This window comes from Heteronotia binoei, unplaced genomic scaffold, assembly GCF_032191835.1.
Source record: "Heteronotia binoei isolate CCM8104 ecotype False Entrance Well unplaced genomic scaffold, APGP_CSIRO_Hbin_v1 ptg000047l___fragment_1, whole genome shotgun sequence".
NCBI lineage: Eukaryota > Metazoa > Chordata > Lepidosauria > Squamata > Gekkonidae > Heteronotia > Heteronotia binoei.
In genome coordinates this window covers 81,287-107,556 of record NW_026799982.1, presented here as the reverse complement: position 1 = coordinate 107,556, position 26,270 = coordinate 81,287, and the positions used below count along the sequence as shown (strand labels likewise).

The window sequence follows — 26,270 nt, the reverse complement described above, 5'->3', positions numbered from 1 at the left end:
CCAATCAGATGCAAGAAGCAGATATAGGCCCACGGGTGGTCTCGGACCATTCATGGGTCACAGGGATACTTTCTACTCAAAATGAGGATACCCAAGGATACCATTGGAAATTAAACAAACTATTATTACAGGACGAATCGATATGTAAAAAAATAACAGCAGCAATACAAGAGTACTTTAAATTTAACACTACTAAAGATGTATCACAGGAAACGTTGTGGGACGCTTTTAAAGCTGTCATAAGAGGGCAGTTAATTGCAATGGCATCCACATATAAAAGGGAAAGGCAATCATTACTACTAGAAATCACAAGTAGAATTAAACATCTAGAACTACAATATGCTAAAAAGGGAGGGAAAAGACTGTTAAGAACATTAGAACAGGAACGTAAAAAGCTAGATTTGTTAGAAACCTCCCAAATACAAAAAAACCTAATGATACTTAGTCAAAAATATTTCACTAAAACGCCAAAATCAATAAAGTTGCTTAAGCAAAGGACTACACAAAGAAAGGTATCCCACCTTATCCATAACTTGCGAAATCAGCAAGGGTCCCTGGTTACTAAATCTAGTGAAATAATTCAAATATTTCAGAATTTCTACCAACAGCTCTATAAGTCAGAGAATCCAGACCGCAATAAAATTAAAGAATATATCACTTCTATAAATTATAATATAAAAATATCTTCTGAACATATATCCTACCTGGAACAGGAAATAACACAAGTCGAATTAACCGATACCCTAAAACACATTAAAAACAACAAAGCCCCAGGTAGGGATGGTATTCCCATTGAATTTTATAAGACATTTGAACCTGCATTAATAGCCCCCTTGGTGCAGACCTGTAACTCAGTTATGCTCAAGGGTGTTATGCCTACCACATGGTCAGAAGCCAGAATTACGGTAATTCCCAAACCTGGAAAAGACAAACAAAACCCTGCATCTTTTAGACCGATATCTGTTTTAAATAATGATTTCAAGATCTTCTCTGCTTTAATGGCCAACAGACTGAACAAAATCATTGCAAATTATATACATAGTGACCAGTCGGGGTTCATTCCCACAAGAACTCTAACAGACAATATTGCAAATTATATACAAATTATATACAAATCATTGCAAATTATATACATAGTGACCAGTCGGGGTTCATTCTCACAAGAACTCTAACAGACAACATCCGAAAAACATTAGATTTAATTTTTTTTGGAAAGCAAAAAAAGGTGGAATCAGTTCTTTTGGTCATTGATGCAGAGAAGGCCTTTGATAGGGTGGAGGTCCCTTATTTACTTACTTTATTACAGCATATGGGCTTTGGCCCAAAATTTCTAGCCTCCATTGAAGCACTATATGCTAATCCAAAAGCACAAATTTATGTGAATAATAATAGATCAAAGGATTTTGATTTACATAGGGGTACAAGGCAAGGGTGCCCATTGTCACCCATTTTATTTGCTCTTTCTATAGAACCATTGGCTTTTGCTGTACGGAATGAGGCATCAATAAGAGGTATCCTAATAGGAAAAGAGGAATATAAATTAAGTTTGTTTGCAGACGATGCAGTATTTTATCTTACTAATCCACTTCAATCGATTACTTCATTACTTCACCATATACAAAAATTTAGCATGGTATCGGGTTTTAATATCAACTATACAAAATCTGAACTTTACCCTATTTGTCTGTCCCCAATTTCTAAATCAGAATTATTAAATGCCTTCCCTTTCAAATGGGTCCAAAAATCTATTCGACATCTGGGTATACAAATACCATTGAATCTACAGGACCTTCACACAGTTAACTATAAAGTACTAGATAGCACTATTAAGACACACTTAGAACAATGGAATAAACTTAATTTAACCTTGTTAGAAAAAAGTGATATGATTAAAACTTTTGTTTTGCCTAAATATTTATTTTTATTTTATAATTTACCTTGTGATATTTCACCCAAAGAATTTAGAGATAGACAAAATCTCATTTCTAAATTCTTATGGTCACATAAAAGACCAAGATTTCAGTTTAAGTTAATGACGAGGCCAACAAAACAGGGGGGTTTAAGTTTGCCAAATTTGGAGGCCTACTACTTAGCTGCAAATTTAAAAAATATATTGTGGTACGCAGTGAAAGACTGCGACAAAGACTGGGTAAAAATTGAGGCATCCTATGTACTAGGGGACCACTTATGGGAAGCTATCTGGAACACACCAAAAGATAGACGCTTTATTGCTGATGATAATCCATATTTATCCCTGACTTTGAAAATCTGGGATAAACATAAAAAAAACTCTAATACCATCCATCTCACCGATGGCAAGCTTTTTAGGACAAGCATGGTTTAAACCAGGCTGTGAAACTAGGGACTTTAGAGTCTGGAGAGATGCTGGTATATACCAATTTCAAGACATCATCAAGAATAAACAAATGCTGACAAAAACACAATTGGAAGCTCAGTATAAAATATTAATCCCATGGTTCCAATATCAACAGCTACACTTTATTTTACATAACCCCAGAATTGTGGAAATAATCGATAGGCCATTAACAATTTTTGAAAACTTGTTGAGAAAGAACCCAAAACAAGCTAAAACTCTAACATCAACTATTTATAACTTGCTTAATGTTAAGGATTGGTCTGGAACCACAAGTCAGCAGAAGGCATGGGAGAAAGACTGTGGTACATTATTTACTTTAGAACAATGGCAGACCATTTGGGAATCCCCACTTTATACCACATACTCATTCAATTTAAAACTCCAAAACTATAAACTTTTTTCAAGGTGGTATTTGACACCTAAAAAGCTTTTTTTAGCACATATAAAGCCTACTCCTGAATGCTGGAAGAACTGTAAGCAGGAAGGGTCATTTCTGCATTGTTGGTGGCTGTGCCCGGAAATCAATAAATTTTTGGGGGAAATTAAACCCATAGTAGACAACATCATAGAGGGAGACATTCCCTTTACACCAGAATCCTTTCTTTTAAATTACTGGCCTAATATAAAACTTTCTCAGTTGAAGAAAGAATTAGCAACTCTTTTGTTGATGGCAGCAAAGCTCTTGATTGCCCAATATTGGAAACGAGATGTGTCCCCTAACAAACAGCAATGGTTGACCAAAGTGTGGGAAGTAGCAGCTCTAGATATATTAGCTATACAAATAAGAGTATTAGACATACAACAGAAGAACAATAACTTTATTGAGAAATGGTTTCCTTTCTTTAATTATATAAATTTAGAAGAAGATTTTGAAAAATATATTCCAAAAAAGTATATTAATTTTTCATATTATTGGAGATTCTTTTAAATTACAAATTATAGGTTATTGAATGATAATGTACTATAAACATGGGTGAAATGTGTAACAGTGGAAAATGAAAAAAGGGTTTAGAGGCGCTCTACTTAACATGAATGATAATTATGCCATGACTATAATGTACGTATATCATTGTAAGTATTTGTTGTTGAGTGTGTATTTTGATTGTTGGTTTTGGTTAAAAAATTAATAAAAAAATTAAAGTTAAAAAATACTAACTAGTCTTCATGTACATCTTATATCTAATAGTGAAGGGGAGCATCTGCAGATACTTAAATCCACAAATCCAGAAGGAAGATTTTTCTACAAACTTGGAGGACCCCCAGGTTTGCAGAGAAATCTGAGAATTTCAAAAATGGAGGGGGTTAAATTCCCCCCAAACACAGAAATGCTGTTCCTATCAGCTGGCCTCACCTCTATCCTCACAGTGAATGCAGCAGATGAAGGGCAGGCTGTGCCTGACAGCTGGAGGAGGAGTTGGAGTAGAAGCTGTCACCACCGCTTAAGCTAAGCAGGTGGAGGCTGTAAGCAGAAGGAAGAGAAAGGGAGAAAGAGCCAGGGGCTGAAATAGCAGCAACACTCCTGGTGGGCAGGTGGGTGTGCAGGGAAGGAGGACTGGGAACTGCTGTCCTACCCACCCACCCCTGCATACTAAGCTGCACAGGCAGGAAAGTGGGAGGCAGCAAGTAGGTGGCCCAGTGAGTGAGGGGAAGGAAGGAAGGAAGGAAGGAAGGAAGGAAGGAAGGAAGGAAGGAAGGAAGGAAGGAAGGAAGGAAGGAAGGAAGGAAGGAAGGAAGGAAGGAAGGAAGGAAGGAAGGAAGGAAGGAAGGAAGGAAGGAAGGAAGGAAGACAGGCCTCAGAGGTCAGAAAAAGGAAGATAAATTAATGACTGTGTTTCTTGGGGGGGAGACAAGGAAACTAAGAGACATTGGAATCACTGGAAATTCTGCGGTTTAACCATACAGTTTCTGGAGATTCCTAAAGCTACCCTACATCATTTCCAGGTTTTCCCTGGAAGTGACATAGTGGTATAGGCAATGTTGCACCCTTCTCCATGTCCCTGGCCCAGCCCTCCCATTTATTTCCAGGTGCAGTCTGGCAACCCTATCAGGGAGCAAGCATACTGCTTTGATCTGTAATAGTCTTACTGTGAATGTAACCTGACACAACGTTTCTTATATTAATTACTCAGAATGGTTTAGTGCTGTTTTCTCAGTGGGCACTAATTGTTCCTGATTATTCTCTGATATGTCTATGGGAGCTTGGAGGAAGTGAGTCTTCCTACTTCTCCCAGGAACATATATGAAGCTGCCTTATTCTGAATCAGACTGTTGGTCCATCAGGTCAGTATTGTCTACTCAGATTGGCAGGAGCTCTCCAGGTTTTTCACACCTATTTGGCTATTTGTCCATAGATATCAAACAGGAGATGATGTATGTGAAGAAAGAAATTGACTTGGGATGTAATTGTTTTGTAAACTAGTTTTTTATTTTAAGTATATTATTACTGAACTTTAATTGTGCTATTATTTTCTCAGAACAGCAGCTTTAAAGGGGGGTGGAAGTATATTTAAAAATAAAATGCTTATTTCCTGCAGATGCCTCAAAATGTTGCTTCAAACTAGGTTTAAAAATAACTATTAATGCATGAATTATATCCCAATCCCTCTTAAATGTCATTTCTTTCAAGCTCTCTACCTAGTTCTTTTTAGGCACCAATGGTTTGAAAGTGACAAACTTAACATGATTAATTTCCTTTTAATCAGCAAAAATAGTGGTTGCTGCTTCTTCCAGCACATAGCTGCCTCTAAACAGTTTGGGCCTTTGATAAAGCTACAGACAGCCATTTTGATCCATTACCATAACAAAGGCACAGACCACCAATATCCATGCAATGATATTACAGTTCAAAATGGAATATCTTGAATGAATGGCCGAGAAAACACATTTCATGAGTGCCAGCTATGGTGTCGTGGTTGAGAGTGGCAGATTCCAATCTGGAGAACCAGGTTTGATTCCCCACTCCTCCATGTGCAGACTTTGGGTCAGTTACAGTTCTCTCAGAGCTCTCTCGGCCTCTACTACATCACAGATTGTCTGTTGTGGGGAGGGGAAGGGAAGGGAAGGAGACTGTAAACCTCTCTGAGACTCCTTCAGGTAGTGAAGAGCGGGATATAAAACCAACTCAACTAAAGGAATGCATTTTAATTAAAGAAAAAAACCCCAGAAATCTGAAAACCCACATGGCTAAAATATCATACTAGTAAAGAGATCCATCTAATACTAGCTCTGGATCCAGACTTTTGGGAAAATAACTCAAGGGAAGTAAAAGCAAGGTTCCTTGAATACTAAGGAATCCCAAAGCAAGCAAATTTCATGGGTTTATTTGTGGCTATAATTATCCATATACTAGAGACTAGGCAATAGACATCCTGAACCTTAAGCATATTTGGTATTGACAACGCATAGGCCTATACACCCACATTCACCCCATCTTTTGCTGTTACCAACTTTACCAATTACAAGGCCTCCACTGCTGTTCTCTGTTTCCCCAATCCTTTCTCCAGCTCCATTTGCTATCTTTCCATTCCCCAACACACACCCTTTCCCCCCCCAACACACATCCTTTTGCCAGTTACTGATTACCCTCTCTATTTTCTCTCATTTCCTAGTAATTTCCTTACACCTGGCTCAAACTTTCCTTCCCCTAGCACTCTCCCTTCATATCCAATTCTCCCTTGCAAAGTTCTTCACACCTCTTGATATGTTTTCTTCTTCTCATTCTCTTACCAAACTGCCCATTTGATTTTTCTTCTTCCTAGCACCTTGCTGCACTGCCATTTCTGCCCCCCTCATTCATTTTTCCTCTGCCTGCATTTCCTCCTTCCAACTTCTTACACTGCTTAGTGACCACACTAAGTGGGCCATGCTTGACAGAGGAGAAGGAGGAGAAGAGGGAGAGATTGGGTTTATACTTGGAGTCTCAGAGCGGCTTATAATCTCCTTTCCCTTCCCCTCCCCAAACAGATACCCTGTGAGGTAGGTGGGCTGAGAGACCTCTCCAAGAACTGCTCTTGAGCAGAACAGTTCTGAGAGAATTATGACTGACCCAAGGTCACTCCAGCAGCTGCATGTGGGGAAGTGGGGAATTAAAACTGGTTTTCCCAGATAAGAGTCTGCGGACTTAACCACTACAGCAAACTGGCTCTGGTATATGATACAATTTGCCAAACCAGCTACATTTTATTTTAGTAATTTGTCAAACATTTTCATTCTCCCTGCTCCTTTTCAGTAGTTTGCCTTAATATGGCTCCCTGTGTCATACCTCCAACCAGTTCCTTATTTATATGCTTTTTAGGACTTCTTTAAGAACTGGTACTCTCCCTTGAACTGTTTAATAAGTAACAAACATTTAACATTTTGGAATTCTTCCATGTTGTGAGTTTTAAGACCTTGAAAATTCTGTTCATTATGTTAAACTGGAAAAATTATTTTTCCCTACACAGCCGAACTCTTCCCACATTAGTAAGTACCATTAAAAGAATTGTCTTCTCTCTTCCCTTATATCAACAATTATCTACATTCCCTCTCAAAATGCAGCTACAGATACATCTTCCCCTTTACTTTCCTCAGTTCAGGTGATCCAGCAACCTCAGCATCAGTGATCAGCTGTTCCATGTCCTAGTGAAACTGGACCATACTTTGTAATAAGCTAACTATCTGGAGTAGGGGTGTGCATTTGGTTCGGCCGACCCAAAGAAACCTTTGAATCACGCCTGATTTGGAAGTATATGGTGCCGTATACTTCCGAATCCAATTGGAAGCCATTATACGGGAGCCGTATATGACTCTCTGTATACTTCCGAATCAATATTTGGAAGTATATGGCAGTCCATAGAAAAGGCGGGAAAGGAGCTTCTGCAGCCTCAGGGGAGCTGCTTGCCTCCTTTCCCACCTTTGGAAGCCTTTTCTCACCTCTCCCATAGCCTCCCTGGGATTAGGGAGGGAAGGGGAAAGGAGCCCCAGCAGCCAATCCAAAGCATGCATTTGCAAAATGCATTGCAAATGCATGCTTAGCAGGGCTGTTGTGTAGCTGATGGCTGGGCTAATCCTCCAGCCATCAGCAACATTGTTGTTCTTTTGTTTACTTGGGTATCCAAATAAACAGTGTTCTCTGGCCAATCACAGAGCAGTGATATTTTTTGAAACTGCTCTGTGTAGGGCCAGAGAACCTTTTTAAGGAGTCTGCCTGGCTGGACTCCATTCCATTGCTGCTGTGTTGGTGTTGGTGAGAGAGAGAGATTGTGCTGCACTGGCCCTTGGCCTCAACTGCTGCTGCTCTCTCAGCCTTGCCTGACCTGCCTGGAGAAAAGAAGACATCTAAAGGTAAGACAGTCTTGGGATTCTTGTTTTTATTTCAGTTAGTAAAAGGACTTTTTAAGACTCAGAGTCCCTTTACTTATCCAGATTTGGGTGGGTGGGTACTGGGTAGTTTATTTGGGGTTAGGGGGTTCTGCTGGGGGTGAGGGCCTGGGGTGGGGGGGTTGCCAATTTGCTTATATCTTACTTTAGTGAGAGGACATTTAAAAGCGCAGTGTCCTTTTACTTTTCCTGATATGGGTGGCTTGGATTTCTTGGGGTTAGGGGGAAGGTTTTTTGGGGGGGAGGGGTTGGTAAAGTTCCTGTATTGTTAAAAGTCAAGTTTTTTACTGCTTTAAAAGGATTCTGTGTTTGATTTGTTGCTGCTGTGTTGTGCTGCTGCTGTTCCTTTTCTCTTCTGGTTCTTGTGGGGAGGCTGTTTGGTTTAATTTTCATTGTTAAAAAGGTCACTTTTTTAACAGTTGAGTTTGTTGGTCTTTTCTCACTGATCTGTTTGGATCTGTTGCTGTTGGTTTTGCATCGTGTCCTGTTGTCCCTTTTCCTGGTTCTGGTTTTTTTTTTTTTTGGGGGGGGGGGAGTGTTGTTGACTGATTTGGCCTGAGGTTTTTTATTGTTGAAAAGGTCACTTTTTTAACAGTTGAGTTTCTTGGCCTTTTCTCACTGATCTGTTTGGATCTGTTGCTGTTGGTTTTGCATCGTGTCCTGTTGTCCCCTTTCCTGGTTCTGTTTTTTTTTTTGGGGGGGGGGGGTTAAAAGTTAAGTTTCTTTCTGTCACGTTTTTTTTTTTAATTACCTCTGTTTGGTGTGGGGGTTGGTGTGTGGGCTGTGTGGGATGGGTCACTTTCATGTTTCTATAGTTATTTTTGGGGTCTGAGGGTGTTTCGGTTTGGCTAGGGCCACTAAATAGGCTGCCCCACTAATAAGGGTGTTTTTAGGGATTGTGTTTTTTGAAATTTTTTTTAAAAAAATTAATTCAGTTTAGGGCTTTATGTTCTTTCAAAATTCAACTAGGCCAGATAGGGGCAATTTAAAAATTTTTTAGGTTTCTCATAAAAGGCAGTGTGACTACTAGGCCACATCAGGCTCCCTTTTAAAGAGACTAGGGTTGCAGTGCATCTTGCTTTCAGCCACTGAAAGCCAGTGCATCTTTAGATTTCCATATGGTAAACCACAGCTTCTCTCTAGTTATAGGGGACACCTGATTTCTAGTTTGCAAGGAAATCAGATTTGTCCCAGGATCGAGTTAGGAGAAGTTTAACTAGGAGGATATAACAAGGATTGCCTTCATCTCAAGGTAGCCTTTTAAAAACTGTAGCCAGGTAGAGGCAGGATCACCTAGTCTCCTAAACTTTACCAGACTACTACTACCCCAACCCAAAGAAGGACAGGTTAGGGACCAAAAAAACAAACAAGTTTTGGTGGGAGGGTTTTTAAAAAGAAGTCAGGGCACCTGTTGGTTCAGGGTACAGTGTAGAGAGTTAGGTTTGTAAAAAACCGCACTCTCAGTTCAGGTTGTGTGAGACTGGCCAAGGGTGACATGAGTGACAGGCAGCAGAAGAGGGACCCTGGGGGCAAGGCCAAGGAGAAGACTAGAGGCGTGGAGGGGAGGGGGAGGACCCAGTTTTTCCCCCACCTGTCACTCCACAGCTGCCTTCCAGCACTCCAATCTCTGCCTGGAGTGTGATGAAGAAGAAGGCCCGCCTTGGGGCTTTCATCGAGGCTGCTGCTGGGGCACCCTCAGCAGAGGTGACATTAGGTGCTGGCACTGAGCAGGGGTCTGCTGCTCGGTAAGTCCTCCAGCTGATGTCGCTCGGCCTCAGCAGCTGGAAGAGGGGCAGCAAGAGCAGCCCTCCTTGGAGATGAGCTTTGGGGACAGTTTTCTGTCCAAATTGATCACCCCAAGGAGGGTGCAGAGTGTTGTGCAGGAGCTGGAGGAGAAGCTGGTTGAGGAGGACCAGCCCCCTTCTTCAGTTCCTTTGGGCACCAGCAGTCCTTCAGGGGATGGCCAGGAGGGGAGGCCGCATGGGGTGAAGGGGGAAGAAATGGAGACACACGAGGTGCCCCATCTCCGCCCACTTCCCCCGGCAGCCAGTCCCTCCTGCCACCCGGAGACACGATGTGTCTGCCCCGAGCACCTCACAGGAGGTGGCTCCGGACACCCATGCTGCCAATCAGCTTGGGCATCCGTACACCTCCGAAGTCTGGAACCATTTCTGACTTATGGAGGATCCATGCTATGTGCAGTGCCAGTTGTGCAGGGCCCGGATCAGTCATGGGCGGGAACCTGCCCACCTGACTCTGGGGGGGATGTGGAACCACCTGCGGAAGCACCACCAGGCGGTGCTTCTTAAGGGGGAGAAGCAGGCTGGTGCTGGGGTGGCCAAGCAGCCAACACCACCCAGCCAGGAGGTATGTCCCATCGCGACTACCTCCACAGCTCTCCAGGAGAGTTCCGTGACAAGGCAGGAATGCCAGCCATCTCTGCCTGAGATGTTTGGTGGGGGTGGCACCTGTGTGCCAAGAGGGGGCATCAGGTACAGCAGGAGGGTGATCACCTGGAACCTTGCCAAGTAGGTCACCCATGGGCTTACATTTTCAGTGGTTGAGAATCCTGGGGTGCTAGGGTTGCTCGAGTACCTGGCGCCCTGGTACAAAGTTCCTGCTAAAACCACCATTGTGCCATCTGTTTTCAGGGTGACCAGATCTGAGGTGAAGGAGCATTTGTTCCATGCTGCCAGGGAGACTGTTTATTTCACCTCAGATATCTGGAGCTCCCAACATGCGTTCCAGGGGTATCTCTTCCTGACTGCGCTTTGGTGGCAATCCAGTGAGCTGTAGGGTGGGGGTGGCAGTAGCGGCAGGTAGGGTCAGGGCCGCCAGGCCGGCTATTGCTGGGCCTTGCTGCACGCTGAAGCAGTCGATACGCCGCACATGGTGGACACTCTCAGAGCCATCCTCTCATGGCAATTAGAGGGCTGGGTAGGCAATGGGGATGTTTCCATGGGCTTCGTGATGACTGACGGTGGCTCCAACATCAAGGGGCTGTCCAGCATCGGGGCCTAAAACGCCATCCTTGCATGGCCCACCTTCTCCACCTCGTGGTTAACGACGCATTGGGCCAGACGAAAAGCCAGGATCGTCGGTATCTAGCTGCAACCCATGAGTACCAACTTCTGCTCCAGAAGTGTCGGCACATCATGGGTCACTTCTCACGCAGCAATACGGACTTGTATCTGCTGCGTGAGAAACAGACACTGACAGGCGTGCCAGGGCACCTCCTGATCAATGACATCAGCACACGCTGGAACTCCACCTGTGCCATGCTGGAGTGCATGGTGGAGCAGAGAGCAGCCCTGGATGCCTTTGTCTCTGAGACGAGGGTCTTTTGGGATGAGAATTGTCTCACCCAAGAAGATTGGGTGGTCATTTCTCAGACTGTGGAGGTTCTTGGACCCTTCAAGACCTACACAGAAATGCTCTCATCTGACACGGCGAGCATCGCACTGGTCGTCCCCGTGGTCCACATGGCCCGTGCGGACCTGGCCTCGTTTCTAGTGCCAACTCAAGGCCGTTCTTCCAGCGGTCCACGTCCTGGTTGTGAGGCTGCAGGAAGGGCTTGAGGCCCACTTTCAGACTTTCACCCAGGACAAGGTCTACATGATGGCAACCATGTTAGACCCGCGCCTTAATGGCACGATTGCTGAGTGGACCAATGAGCTTGATCGCTGGCGAGACGTGCTCTCCCAGAAGGTCGAGCGCTGCCGATTCAGGGGGGCAGCTTATCTGCCACTTCCACTGCTGTTCATCCCCAACCTCCCTGGCTAGGCAGTGTTTCCCACCAGACTCACGCCAAGAAGAGTGCTGGTAGGCTCCTGAGAGCGGAGACGGGTGCTGCGATGGTGAGGGACTATCTTTCAGAGCCCAACGAGTCACAGGAAACATTTCCTTTGGACTACTGCGTCACAAAGGAGGGGGTCTGGCCGGCCCTCTCGTCCGTGGCCAAGGCATTCCTCTCATGCCCACCGATGAGCATGCAGAGCGAGCGCCTCTTTTCGCATATGGGCGACATTGTCTGCCCACATTGCACTCGCCTGCAACCCTGGACAGTTGAGCAGTTGGTCTTCCTGAAGGTCAATTTGCCTCTGTTCGGCTCCGCGAATGTAGACTTTGAGAGTGAATGAAGTGAGCACGTACTTGTGCCTATAAACCTATGAAATCTTGAAATAAATAAGCAGCCTGCAAGCCATGCATAGGAAGAACTCAGACCTCCTGGTGTCAATGGTGACTAGAGTTTCCTTTAATCAGCTTTGGCTGGTGAGTGTGACCCTTCCTGGATAGAAAAGATCTTACCACTATGGTGAATACCTTGGTAATATCTAGAGATTACTGCAATGTGCTCTGGGGCTGCCCTTAAAGATTATTCATAAACTAGTTAGTATAGAATGCGATGACTAGTGGGGACTGGAGTGGGGACCATATCACTCCAGTCTTGTTCCACTTACACTGGTTTCGAATTTTGAAAGCCACTTTGGTGTAGTGGTTAAGAGTGGCAGGACTCTAATCTGGAGAATTGGGTCTGATTCCCCACCTCTCCACATGAAGCCAGCTGGATGACCTTGGATCAGTCACAGCTCTCAGAGCTCTCTCAGCACACCAATAAGTCTCAGCACACTAGTGGTACATAACGTTAAAGAGTTAGAACTTTGGCTGCCAATCTTCTGATCTCCTTGCTATACACCACACACTACCATATGTTAATTGTTATTATTGGCTTCCAATTTGCTTCCAGGCTCAATTCAAGGTGCTGTTATTGATCTTTAAATCCATGTACAGCTTGGGACCAACATTCCTTAAGGATCACTTTCTCCCATATGAACCTATCAAATCATTATGGTCATCTTCAGAAGCTCTGCTTTGGTTGCTCCTGCCGCTTGAGGCTAGATGAGTGGTGACCTGAAAAGGGGTCTTTTCTATCATGGCATCAAAACTATGGAACTCTTTTCCCAAGGAGATTCATATGCTTTCCTTTATTGGCATCTTTTGCCAGCAGGAAAAGACTTTTCATTTTGTCTGGAAAAGTTTTTGGCCTTCATTCTTGTGTTGTTTGCTTATGTGTTTTTAACAGCTTTTTATATTTTTTATCAGTTTTATGTTTTAACTTTATTTCAACTTTAGTTGAAATGATTGATGTTCATCACCTTGTGCACCCTAATCGGATGAAAAGGTGGGATTAAAATATTAAAATAAACTGAACAGACCCCACAAAATCATGAGCAAATCTTAAATCCTTTGTAACATGGGAGAGAGGCCATGGCTCAGTGGTACTTGGCATGCAGAAGATCCCAGGTTCAATCCCTGGCACCTCCAGTTAAAAAGGACCAGGCAGTACATGATGTGAAAGTCCTTTGCCTGAGACCCTAAAGGGCTGCTGCCAGTCTGAGTAGACAGTACTGACCTTGATGGACTAAGGGTCTGATTCATTACAGGGCAGATTCAAACCACTGGGTAGAGCTGGTTTCCTTTTCATCACTAGGACACAATGAAACTTTATAGTAAATCCAAATTTTCTTTTGTCATCCACTGAACCACAGCCCTACCCTTAATAAAAGGAAGAATTAAAAAATTTCAACTGAGTACCAAATATTATAAAATATTAACCCCAAACATTTGACATAATAGGAGTTAACCCATTTGACTGCCTTTTTCACTGGGACTCATTTCTCACTAGTGTTGCTCTGCCCCAGGCTTCTGTTTCCCCTGGCACAAACAATCAATTTCCCACCATGGGCACATTTTGATGTGGGTCTCCTTCCAGTTCCCCACATGGTTTTGTGATGCTATCTTTTAAGGATTGTGATACCACATGGGGAATTGGAAGGAGCCCCACATCAAAATGCGCCCACAGAACAACTGGTGGGAAATTGATTGCTTGAGCCAGGGAAAAACAGAAGCCTGGGAGCAGAGCAGTGCTAGTGAGAAATTGGTCTGGGTATTATAAGTCATTTTAGTCAAATTAAATTTAAAAAATTCTCTAAAAAAGTCTAGATTTGTATTCAGTTTTCAAATACTACCTTTGTTGTTTTAATCAATAATCAAAACCAGACAAACCACAAATATGGAATAAAAATCAGAATTAATGACTTTAACAGAGGTATATACTAGTATGATCTAGCTTTTCATGTCTGTTTACAATTTTTTGAAAATCAAGATATCTCCTAGAATATACATGAAGAAACTTGCACAAAATATTTCGAGGTGGATGGAAACACATTTACAAATTCTGATCCAAGCTGCATTACCACAGGAAAATTACAGAAGGGCATTAGTGTTGTGAGACAGGAAAAGATTAGCAAATTAATAGACTATAGACCAGATGTAAAATGCTAGGTAGGCAAAGATTAAGGATTATGGAAATGGCTAGCATCTAGCTTTAAGAATTTCAGAACTGTCTGTTACACTTACCAATGCAGTGTGAACCATCTGTAGATGTTACAAAGCCACGAGGACAGAGGCAAAAATAACTTCCAACAGTATTAGAGCATTCGCCAGCATCACAAATTCCTGGAATAAGGCTGCACTCATTAATATCTGGAGATAGGAGATGAAGAACATAGTTGCATAATTTTTATTTCAAATATTACTTAATATATGTATTTCAAATACTATGAATATTAGGATCCATTATGTTCACATCACAGAAGTAAAGTCTGCTAAGTGCTGGACTAATACATCTTAGTTCTTGTATTTCTTTTTCCTCTAATACTTTCTTCAGAGAAAGGGCAGAACGCTGTGACAGGAGAAAAAAACATCTTTTCTTGTTTCCTCTCTCTAAAACAGAGGGCAAAGAAGAGATGCAAAGAGTCAGGGTTGGAGCCTATAGATCTGCACCTTTTAGTTACAACCCACACTATGAAATGCCTAGTAGGGCTGCCAGTCCTAGGTCCCAGCGGGGGATTCTTCCACTTTTGGGGGCTTCAATTCCCACCCCAAACAGGGGCATCCCACCTACCACTGGAATGCCCCCAAATCCCACCACCATGACAGCGAGGAGACCTGGCAACCCCAAACAGGCAACTGGATATTGCCATTCCTAAATCACATTATTTTCTCATTATTAGATAAAACAGGCAATATACAACATAGAAGAAAGGCTTGTTGATATTTTCTAAACCCAGTTAATTTTCATCTGATAACTATCATTAAAATCCAGAACTGAGAGATGAATTGGGCCTTCCCTCTCTTCGGGCATGTGCGCACAAAGCCCTTTTTAATTACTGGCACAAACTGAAGAGAACCCCAGTGGGTCACCCTTCAAGCATTTGTTTTCTCTTTAAGCCTAAAAGATCCTAGGTGGCAATCCAATTATAACAAATTTCTTCAAATATAATTTGCCAGAAGTTGCTCGAGGAGCCTCTCAGGCTGACTTTAGTGGTAGAGCACAAATATACACACACGATGCTGCCACAGATAGGAAAGTTATACTAGAAACCAAATTTTCATCCTGGTACAAATCAATTAAGGAGCCCTGTGGCGTAGAGTGGTAAACTGCAGTACTGCAGTCCAAGGTCTGCTCACAATCTGAGTTTGATCCTGACGGAAGCTGGGTTCAGATAGCCAGCTCAAGGTTGAATCAGCCTTCCATCCTTCCAAGGTTGGTAAAATGAGAACCCAGCTTGCTGGGGGTAAAGTGTAGATGCCTGGGGAAGGCAATGGCAAACCATCCCATAAAAAGTCTGCCATGAAAATGTCATGATAAGATGTCACCCCATGGGTCGGTAACAACTTGGTGCTAGCACAGGGTACTCCCTTTACCTTTACTTTTTTACAAATCAATTAAATCGGATCATCTTAGGGCACAATATCTGGCCATTATTTCCTTTTTAAAATTACACTCAGCATTCACATCCATTCATTTTTCAAATAATGCAAATGGCTATGCTTGAGGTTTGTTACACCCAAATGTCAGTCACTGAGTGCCTCTGCAACATGTGGAGGCTCAGATCCCAAAGACCTGTGTCATTATTTGTTGGCCTTTCCACTTTACTAAGGCCCAAGAAAAAAAAAATTAGGTCAATTTGGGCCTTAGCACTGCAACAGAAAAAGTTACATTTTTACTTGCCGATGTGGAGCCACAGGTTTCATACAAGGTTGCTCTTTTTGCCTAGCAGCAGGGGTAGAATTCTAGCAGGAGCTCCTTTGCATATTAGGCCACACACCCCTGATGTACCCAATCCTCCAAGAGCTTACAAGGTTCTTTTTAGTAAGCTCTAGGAGGACTGGCTACATAAGGGGTGTGTGGCCTAATATGCAAAGGAGCTCCTACTAGAATTCTATCCCTGCCTGGTAGCAAAGAAAATCCAAGCGAAGCTAATGTCAGTTTAGGCCAGTCAAGATTCTAATTAGTATTCAATAGATATTTGTGAGAGACTTTCCCTATTTATGAAATAAGCTTCAAAATGTAACTTGTTCAGTGTTTTAAATCTAGTTCTACAATATTTTATTGTATATTATTTTTATTTTTTGTAATGGCCATTGGACCCCTATGCAATAAAACTAAACTGAACTAGAATCCACAATCAGATCAGGAGGCTCATTCTCTGTGTTCTGCATGTAGTTTGTTCATGCTTCCTGCAAAAGGAAGGGATGGGGAAAAGATAAGCAGCTCTACAGCCAACCTGATCTCAGGTAGAGATCCTTGGCCTCCTCAATGAGGAGATGGAGCCTGGTCACACCTGCTGCGGTGCTTGTAGCTAGGCTCCTTCCCTAGCATAATGCCTTCCTCACTGCTCACCCACAGCCTTCCCGCCTTCCTCGCTTGCCTGCCACCTTCCTTGATTGCCCCCAAGGGAGGGCCGCTGGGCGCCGTTAGGCCAGCCCTGCCAATCTCCATGTGAGGGCAGGGGATCCCCCAGTTTGGAGGCCTTCTCAATGCTTCAGGGACACCAGAAAGTGGGGGGATGTCTGCTGGGCACACCATTATTCCCTGTGGAGACCAATTCCCATAGGGTATAATGGAGAATCCACAGTTGTATTCTCTGGGGGCTGTTTTTTGAGGTAGATGCACCAAATTTTCAGCACTACATTTGGTGCCTCTCCTCAAAACACAATCCAAATTTCAAAACGATTGGACCAGAGGGACCAATTCTATGAGCCCCAAAAGAAGGTGCCCCTATCCATTATTTCCAATGGAGGGAAGACATTTAAAAGGTGTGTGGTCCCTTAAATTTAATGGCCAGAACTCCCTTTGGAGTTCAATTTTGCTTGTCACAACCTTGCTTCTAGCTCCACCCCCAATGTCTGTTGGCTCCACCCCCAAAATCTCCTGGTTCCACCCCCAAAGTCCCCAGGTATTTCTTGAATTGGGCTTAGCAACCCTAAGTGTTGTCCTTGTGGTGCTGGCTGTGGAAAAGCCTTGGATTACTGTGAAGGCAAAGCCTTGGTTGGACTTTGGACTCCTACACTGGACCCTTGCCTGGACTAGATACTGGTTTGATTTGCTTTATTAATAATAGGTATCTCTTCTGTGGTGTTTCACCATGTAAATTTTTTGCCTGTGTTTTAATGTAGGGTTTTATATATGCGGTGCCATGGTATAAAATTCAGGCCTCTAGAGTAAGAAAGAGAGGAGTTGGATGAGTGATTGCAGTGTGTTTTAACTGGAAGGCAGTCTAGGGGGCAGAGCTGACTGGTTTGTAGAGAGGATTTGTATAAGAGTGAGGACACAACTGAGTGGGGAAAAGAGGCTGAGTGAAGTGCTGTGGAGAGTGAGAGAAATCTGTGTTCTTTGAGGAGGTTATTAGCCTAAGTGGCAAGTGAGGAAAATAAGCCTTTGTGGCTAGGTCTATTTAAGGAATTTAGAGAAAGGAGAACTGTACCTATCCGAAAACATTATGCTTATGAACCATACTGAAACCATCATGAGGTTATACTTCTAAATAAACATAGGGCGTTTTCGCACTGACCTTCTAGTGGCGCGACCACCCTCTTCACACCGGAGGATCTGCCCGGATTTCGCACAAGAAGTGCCAGCGCACCCAAAAGAGCCGGCGACTTCCGTCGCAAAACCCGCTCAAACGTTTTCCTGCTTCTTGGCGGTTTCTGTTTGAGCGGGTTTCACGACGGAAGTCGCCGGCTCTTTTGGGTGCGCCAGCGCTTCTTGTGCGAAATCCGGGCAGATCCTCCGGTGTGAAGAGGGTGGTCGCGCCACTAGAAGGTCAGTGCGAAAACGCCCATAGAGTTCTTTTGCAATACACTGTTCTTATTTTACCTGTTCACTTATTGTGTGTGTTTTGAGGGTACATTAAGTTGAAAATGGTTGCACCAGAAATCGTTTTCTCCCATATGAAAATTATAACCTTGCCCCTTCTGAAATTATGTACACAATAAAAATAATTTTCATGTGCACACTCCTAAATCATACAACTGCATCGTTTCTGATATCTATCTTCTAACAAAGTTACAATTTTATAGTGACTTCTGGAACATGAAAAAACTCTTCAATCTATCACTATTTTAAAAATGACAGCTTTCAGGTTTTGTAACATACTTGGAGGTGAGCCCAAGTTTAAACTGGTATTCATTTTGATCAGGCTTAGGCCAAGTTTCCATAAACCTTGAACTAACATGTTTTCCATTTCAAAGCTATGTGAAACTCTGGAGTTTTCATGTCTCAGTCTATAGCCAGATAATTTCCCCTCAGCTTCCTTTTAAGAGGAAAACGAAGAGTTAGGGTTGCCAAGTCCAATTCAAGAAATATCTGGGGACTTTGGGGGTGGAGCCAGGAGACTTTGGGGGTGGAGCCAGGAACAAGGGTGTGACAAGCATAATTGAACTCCAAGGGAGTTCTGGCCATCACATTTAAAGGGACAGCACACCTTTTTAAATGCCTTTCTTCCATAGGAAATAATGAAGGATAGGGGCACCATCTTTTGGGGCTCATAGAATTGAATCCCCTGGTCCAATTGTTTTGAAACTTGGGGGTATTTTGGGGAGAGGCACTAGATGCTATACTAAAAATTTGGTGCCTCTATCTAAAAAAACAGCCCCCCCCCAGAGCCCCCAATACCTTATGGGAAACCCTCTCCATAGGGAATAATTGAGTGCCCAGTAGACATTTCCCCCCCCCATGCTTTCTAAAGCAGGGGGAGGGCCTCCAAACCAGGGAATCCCCTGCCCCCTCCCTTTCTCTCACACACAAATGCTTACTGAGTCTTGTTCCTGCAGAACTTTACTTGCTCTGAAAACGAAAGCAAAAGAAAGGGAGGGGCCGTTCTCCTACGAAACTGTTACTGACCCTTTCCCATGAAGCCCTTCCTGTTTCCTGCTCAGCCTTAAAGGCACTCGTTTTAAAAATGGACCTGTTTGCAGGTTTCTAAACCTGCAGGAGCTCTAAAACTACATGATGACTGTGGGGGTGGGCTTCCCCGGCAGCCAGCTGGCTGGGGGTGGGGGGGAGCCTGTAAAAACGGGGGATCCCCCGCTGGGACCTGGGGATTGGGAAGCCTATGAAGAGTATTGTCCTTATAAAACAAGAGAAGCTTTCAAATCCTTTAACCTATTTCATTCCTCACTTGAAAGGTATTCAGAAGTTGCAACTGGTGCAGAATGCAGCAGCAGCTTCCTACCTCCTAGAGCACAGGAACACATTAATATGTTTGCAGTGGTTTTGGGCACAAATCAATGTGCTGGGTTTTAAACTCTAAAAGAGAGGTGTCAAACTCATTTGTTAAGAGGGGTGGATATCACATAAATGTCATTTTTTGGGGCCAGGTCATGTTTGCCATAAAATGTAACATGAGGTAGTGGAGATTATACAGATGATTTCAGATGCCAAATGGCAATAGCAGGCATTGATAATGAGAGAAGAAACGCAGGTCTCAATTCAGTCCAGGAGGATGCATTGTCTTGAGCTTCATTATCAGTTGGAATTCAGCAGTCTCTTTATTCCTTTGTATTCCTTTGATATTCCTTTGTAAAAGCACTGCTACTCTTAGGTCAGCAACTAAATGCTCTGGAAGGTTAAAATGTCCCCCCACTGGGTTTTGAATGTTGTGGTTTCTTTCTAATAACAATTTTTTATTAGTTTCCATAAGAGAAAAGGGAAGGGATAAGGTGAAAATAGAAAAGAAGTAATACATGCATGAATCAATGAACTCTTAATACATTCTGCATGTCGCTATATCATTGAAATAAAATAATTCTAAAATATTGTAACATGTTCAACATCATATCAAAATAATCAACATAATGTAATTATTGTAAGTTCTCACCTGAACTATCAATTTTGGATTATATTCTTACTATGTATTTACTAATAGGTAATAATAGATATTCAGTTATTCTTAAGTCTAAGTATCTAACCAGGCATATAGCGGTCCCCAGAGTTTTCTTGCTTCTTCTTTGGATTTACCAGCAATTAACAATGATAAGTAGTTCCACTGTATCCAATATTTTCTCAATCAATTCTTGTTTTGTAAGAAGTCCCTGGGATTTCCACTTTTGTGCCAGTAGTATTCTAGCTGCTCTATTAATATGTGCCATTAAATGTCTTGTCTCTTTTGTATTATCACTAGAGTATATGTTCAATAAAAATAGTTTTGGTTTAAATTGAATCTGTATTTTCAATATTTTCTGTAGTAGTTCATGCACCATCTTCCAGTAATCTTCCACCACCTCACAGGTCCACCACATATGATAGATCCTACATGAGTTATACATTTCCAACATTTATTAGACATATTAGCATACATTTTGGATAGTTTTGGGGGAGTTACATACCATCTATAAAACATCTTGTACAGATTTTCCTTGAAAGCTATTGATTTAATTTGATATTAGATTTCCACAATGCCTCCCACTCATCTATAGTAATAGTGCAGCCTATATTCCTATCCCACTGGATCATGCAATCTTTTACTGTCTCATCTTGCATCTTCACCTGTAGTAGGTATGCATATAATTTCGAGGTGAATTTCTCCTGAGGGCCCAAAAATATTTTATTGAACATGTATTGATCCATATTGAAACCTATTAATTTATCTTTGACATATCTAGATTCCATTTGTGTTCTCAGCCACCAACTCATATTAATGTTCACGCCCTCTAGTTCCTTCTTGGACTTCAAGTGATTGTCTCGCTTCAATAATTCTTCATATTTATAAATCTGATTTGTATTTATAAGATTTGGTAGTGTAAGTGCTTCAGCTGGAGATACCCATCTTGGTATTTTTTTGATAAATTCTCGGTTTTAACCAAATCCATGTATGATAAAGAGATTTCTGTAGCCAATGGTTCTTAAAATAAGAATGTCCTTCTAGCCTTTGGTACCATAACTATGCGTGCCAGCCCAGATTGAGTTCATATCCTTCTAAAGATAGTTGCCTCCTATCCATCAATAGTACCCAATCTCTCACCAAGACAACACAGAGGCTTTGTAATGTAACTGCCAGTCTGGCAGATCTAGACGAATGTTGTGGTTTCTAATAGCAGTAGAAGGAGTAAGAGACCAGTAGCACCTTAAAAGACTAATACTGTTTTTGCACACAGCTTACCTCGCAGTCAAATCCTGTTCCCTCCTCAGCGTCCGATAGGATTTCCCACCATCTGCGCCGAAGTTACAGGAAGTGCCGTGGCTTCTGCGTAGCAAATGTAAACCACTAAAACCCAGTTTACGTTTGCTACGCAAAAGCCGCGGCACTTCCTGAAACTCCGGCGCAGAAGGTGGGAAATCCGACAGATGCTGCGGAGGGAACAGGATTGTGACTGTGAGGTAAGCTATGTGCGAAAACGGTCTAACAAAATTTGTGGTGGGTTATGTGCTTTAGTGAGTCACTGCTCACTTGTTCAGGCTTATTCTTTGCATTCTCCTGGACTGAATCTTCCTGTTCCAAATTAAGACATAGGTTTCCTATCTCATTACCAATGATGATATCTCTACGCCTACTATCCCTCTGCACATCACACTTTATACAATCATGCATGCTACTGCTATTTGGCATCTGAAATCACTTCACTCTCCATAAAATCAATTACTATTTTTAAAATGCCAGCTTTCAGATTTTGTATAAGGAAAGATGGACACACATTCTTGCTGTATCTGAAGAAATTAGCAGTTACTCATGAAAGCTCATGCCCTGCCACAAGTTTTGTTAATCACAGGGCCGGCATGTGGGAGTAGGCGGGGTAGGTGGCTGCTTAGGATGTCACCTCGCCTGGGGCACTACCAGGCACACCCTTACTCCCCTTGCCCCTTCTCTGGCGCCTCTCAGCTGCTGTGGTGTTTTAGCGCCACCTGGCCGCTTTCAAGCCAAAAGCGGCGGCTGCACTATTCAGAGGCTTCCTTGGAAGCCTCCAAAGAGCGCGGCAGCCACTTTCTGCTTGAAAGTGGCCAGACGCAGCAGGGGGAAAGCGGTGGCATGGCAGCACTCTTGTGCCCCGCCCATCGCTCTCTCCCCCATGTTGCCCTGAGATGTGCAGGGCAACGTGGGGGAGAGAGCGATGGGTGGCACACAAGAGTGCTGCCATGGCGCCACTTTCCCCCTGCTGCGTCTGGCCACTTTCAAGCAGAAAGTGGCTGCCACACTCTTTGGAGGCTTCCAAGGAAGCCTCTGAATAGTGTGGTGGCCACTTTTGGCTTGAAAGTGGCCAGGCGCAGTAAGGGGAAAGCGGCAGCACTCTTCTGTGCTGCCTGTCAGCTTACACTATGACATTACTAGTGATGTCACACGCAAGAAAAACAACAGGGGCATGGGGGGCACGGTGCAGGGGTCTGCCAGTAGCGACAGAATCCCTAGCACTGGGCCTGGTTAATCATTAAGGTGCTACTGAACTCTTGCTCCATTCCACTAACAAAGAATGTAAGCTTTGCTCTTAGGTTTCTTCTCCCCCATCTGTTAGAACTGGAAAGGGGGATCGCTCCACGTGCCATGAGACTCCATATAGGATCAGAAAAAGTCAGTAAATCATTCATGAAACTGTTATAAGGGAAAAACATTTTATTTACTTCATTTATACCCTGTTTTTCTCTACAATGTGGACCCAAAGTGGTTTACATCAATCTCCCCTGTTGTATTGCATCCTCACAACAACCCTGAATATGTTATTGACCAAGGTCACCCAACAAGCTTCCATGGCAGCATGGAGATTCAAACCTAGGTCTCCCAGATTCTATTCTGATACTCTTAACAACTACACCACATTGGCTTTCAAAAATCTACAACACATACTCATAAAGCTACTTGCAGAGATTAAGATAGTGTATTAGAATCAGAGAACTAAGTTGATCTCTGCCCTGGTACTTTATGGACATATTGTCTGGTCCACATGAGGGCTAGTTTCAGCACAACACTTACTTATATGGGTGATTCAAAAAAGAACTTAGTATGGATTTCCATGCTAATTTTGCAGAAAAGTCTCTAAGGTAAGAATTTATTTCCTTTCTCACAAATTTGCATGGATTTTCCATTCCAACAAGATTTTTTTCCTTAAGAAGGCAAATCAAATCAAACCAAATAAATCCAAACAAAAAAACCTTCTCATGGGGGAAAACAACATGTCAAAACCAGACTTTAGATTTCTCCTTATAGCTTATACATGCAAAGTCTAATCCAGTGTTTCTCAAACGGTAGGTCAGGACCCAAAAGTGGGTCACAAAGCCTCTGAAAATGGGTCTCAAGCCAGCCCCCCCAGATGCTCCTGCCCTTTGTAGCCTTCTTTTTGCTCCTTACCAACTTCTCACATTCTCTTCTTTTGCAGCAATTAGTAACTTTATGGTAGCAGCTGGAAGAAGGAGAGTGGCAGGAGCCATTCAGCATGTCATGAAAGAACCAGAGAAGATAGAAAGAGGTGTGCGTACTCTATCATAAGAAAATAAGAGAAACCATGTTGGATCAGGCCAATGGCCCATCCAGTCCAACACTTTGTGTCACACAGTGGCCAATATATATATATACACTGTGGCTAATAGCCACTGATGGACCTCTGCTCCATATTTTTATCTAACCCCCTCTTAAAGCTGGCTATGCTTGTAACCACCACCACCTCCTGTGGCAGTGAATTCCACAAGTTAATCACCCTTTGGGTGAAGAAGTACTTCCTTCTATCCGTTTTAACCTGACTACTCAGCAATTTCATTGAATGCCCACAAGTTCTTGTATTGTGAGAAATGGAGAAAATCACTTCTTTCTCTGCTTTCTCCATCCCATGCATAATCTTGTAAACCTCTATCATGTCACCCCGCAGTCGACATTTATCCAAGCTAAAGAGCCCCAAGCGTTTTAACCTTTCTTCATAGGAAAAGTGTTCCAACCCTTTAATCATTCCAGTTGCCCTTTTCTGGACTTTTTCCAATGCTATAAAATCCTTTTTGCGGTGTGGTGACCAGAATTGCACACAATATTCCAAATGAGAACACACCATCGATTTATACAGGGCATTATGTTACTGGCTGATTTGATTTCAATTCCCTTCCTAATAATTCCCGGCATGGCGTTGGCCTTTTTTATTGCAATTGCACACTGTCTTGACATTTTCAGTGAGTTATCTACCACGACCCCAAGATCTCTCTCTTGGTCAGTCTCTGCCAGTTCACACCCCATCAACTTGTATTTGTAGCTGGGATTTTTGGCCCCAATGTGCATTACTTTGCACTTGGCCACATTGAACCTCATCTGCCACACTGACGCCCACTCACCCAGCCTCAACAGATCCCTTTGTAGTTCCTCACAATCCTCTTTGGTTCTCACCACCCTGTACAATTTAGTGTCATCTGCAAACTTGGCCACTTCACTGCTCACTCCCAACTCCAAATCATTCATGAACAAGTTAAAGAGCATGGGACCCAGTACTGAGCCCTGTGGAAGAAGGCATTTTCATCCACCAATCTTGGTACCCAGCTCTGCAAAACACCCTACAGATTATAAATTGCAGAAAGTCTCAGAACAACCAGCAAATTCCACAGAACAATCAGCACAGTCAACAACCACCTTCCTTATCTTCAAACCCCTTCCAACCTTCCCAGCAATTAACACAGAACAATGGTCACATTCAACAGCCAGTTTCCTTATCACTACTCTTCCAGGAAGCCCCACCAAACAATGGGCACATCCACAAACCAATTGCCCTTTCATCACACCCCCTCCAGCCTACAAATAGCAGCTCTGGCCCCACTCAATGCACAGCAGCCAAGAAGGTCTGAGCGCCTGCTCCGGCTGCAACGCCACTGAGGATGTTCTCCGCAGCTGAGAACGAAACGTCTGGAAGGAAAACTTTCTCCAGTAGAACACGGAACTTGATCCTGAAAGATTCTACAAACCCTAATAATATGAAGCCTGCTATACCAGTGGCTCCCCCTCCTCCCCCCCCTTAGAAAACAGCCGGCATTCCTTGGGGGGGGCGGATCTTCAAGAGGGGTTCAAGAGCCAACTTCAAGAGGGGTTTAGATAAAAATATGGAGCACAGGTCCATCAGTGGCTATTAGCCACAGTGTGTGTGTATATAAATTTTTTTGCCACTGTGTGACACAGAGTGTTGGACTGGATGGGCCATTGGCCTGATCCAACATGGCTTCTCTTATGCTCTTATCCCTAGCCGCCCCCTCGGGGACCGTTGCGTCACTCTCCCATAAGGAAACATACGACGTACGCTTTTTGTGTGGGCCGGGCGTGCATGTGTGGGCGGGGGGGGGGGAGCTGTCACTTTGGAATGCGGCTTGATGATGAAAGGGTACCCTTATCTACTACTGACAGAATATAGTCCATTCTATCATGAGCCCACTATAGTCTAATTTGAATAGAAAGAGTGAAGAGTATTTGCAGGTGGAAAGGGGGCTTGATACATTGTATAGTCAGTCTATTTATCTGCTGTTGTTGAACTGGCCCTTCCCCACTGTGAATGAACATTCCTTTTGTATCAGTTGAAGAGAAGTAACTGGTACAGTTTGGGTGTTTTTACATTCAGTTTGATCCAGAATTTTAAAGTTTTCAAATCATCTACCACTGTTCCGCTGTAATTATTTTCCCTTTACATTTAAGCGTTTCAATTTGGGGGGGTGGGTTGTCTCTGATCAGAGGGCAGCCGGAATTCCAGTGCTTAGTTAAACGTATACGATTGCTTGGAAATCGTGTCAACACTGCAAAAACAATACAAATTTAAATTGCTTGATGAGGCAAGCAATGATATGTAAAAATTTCAAGTGCTGTCAGTTCTCATGCAAATTACTGCACTTTGTGGTGGCTTTTGGAGGAGTCTTTTAAAACGCAGGAAAACTTTTACAATACAAGTTTGCAACGCCCGTAGAGAAAAGAGCAGACCAAAACTAGTCTCTAGAAAAACGCTTTTGTGGCGTTATTGAAACCCATCTCACTGAAACAAATGTAAATGCCTTGGGAAGCAACGATGCAAAACAGTTATGAGAACATTATGTAATGTAAAAGGTGAGTTTACAATGCGGAGATAGTCGCAAACTGCCAGTGTAAAAACACTCTTTGTCTCATGAACATTTATCTCACAGTTTACTGTTTGCTTCACTGTTTGCTTTGTGGCAGTGTTGTTTATAGAGGGGCAGAGTGCAAACCAATCC

At 43.0% G+C, this 26,270-nt stretch overlaps 1 protein-coding gene across 2 annotated transcripts in view; it reads right to left on the bottom strand.

The window, feature by feature from the left end:
- The window catches only part of LOC132590489 (fibrillin-2-like), a 314,238-nt gene that overhangs the window by 232,469 nt on the left and 55,499 nt on the right, over window positions 1-26,270 (bottom strand). For both annotated transcript variants that reach the window (XR_009556697.1, XM_060263396.1), the window contains exon 3: window positions 14,156-14,281. Coding sequence is in view for 1 of the 2 variants with exons in the window: in XM_060263396.1 (XP_060119379.1) it covers window positions 14,156-14,281 (126 nt within the window). In the remaining variant the exon portion in view is untranslated. The remainder of the gene's footprint in view (window positions 1-14,155; window positions 14,282-26,270) is intronic.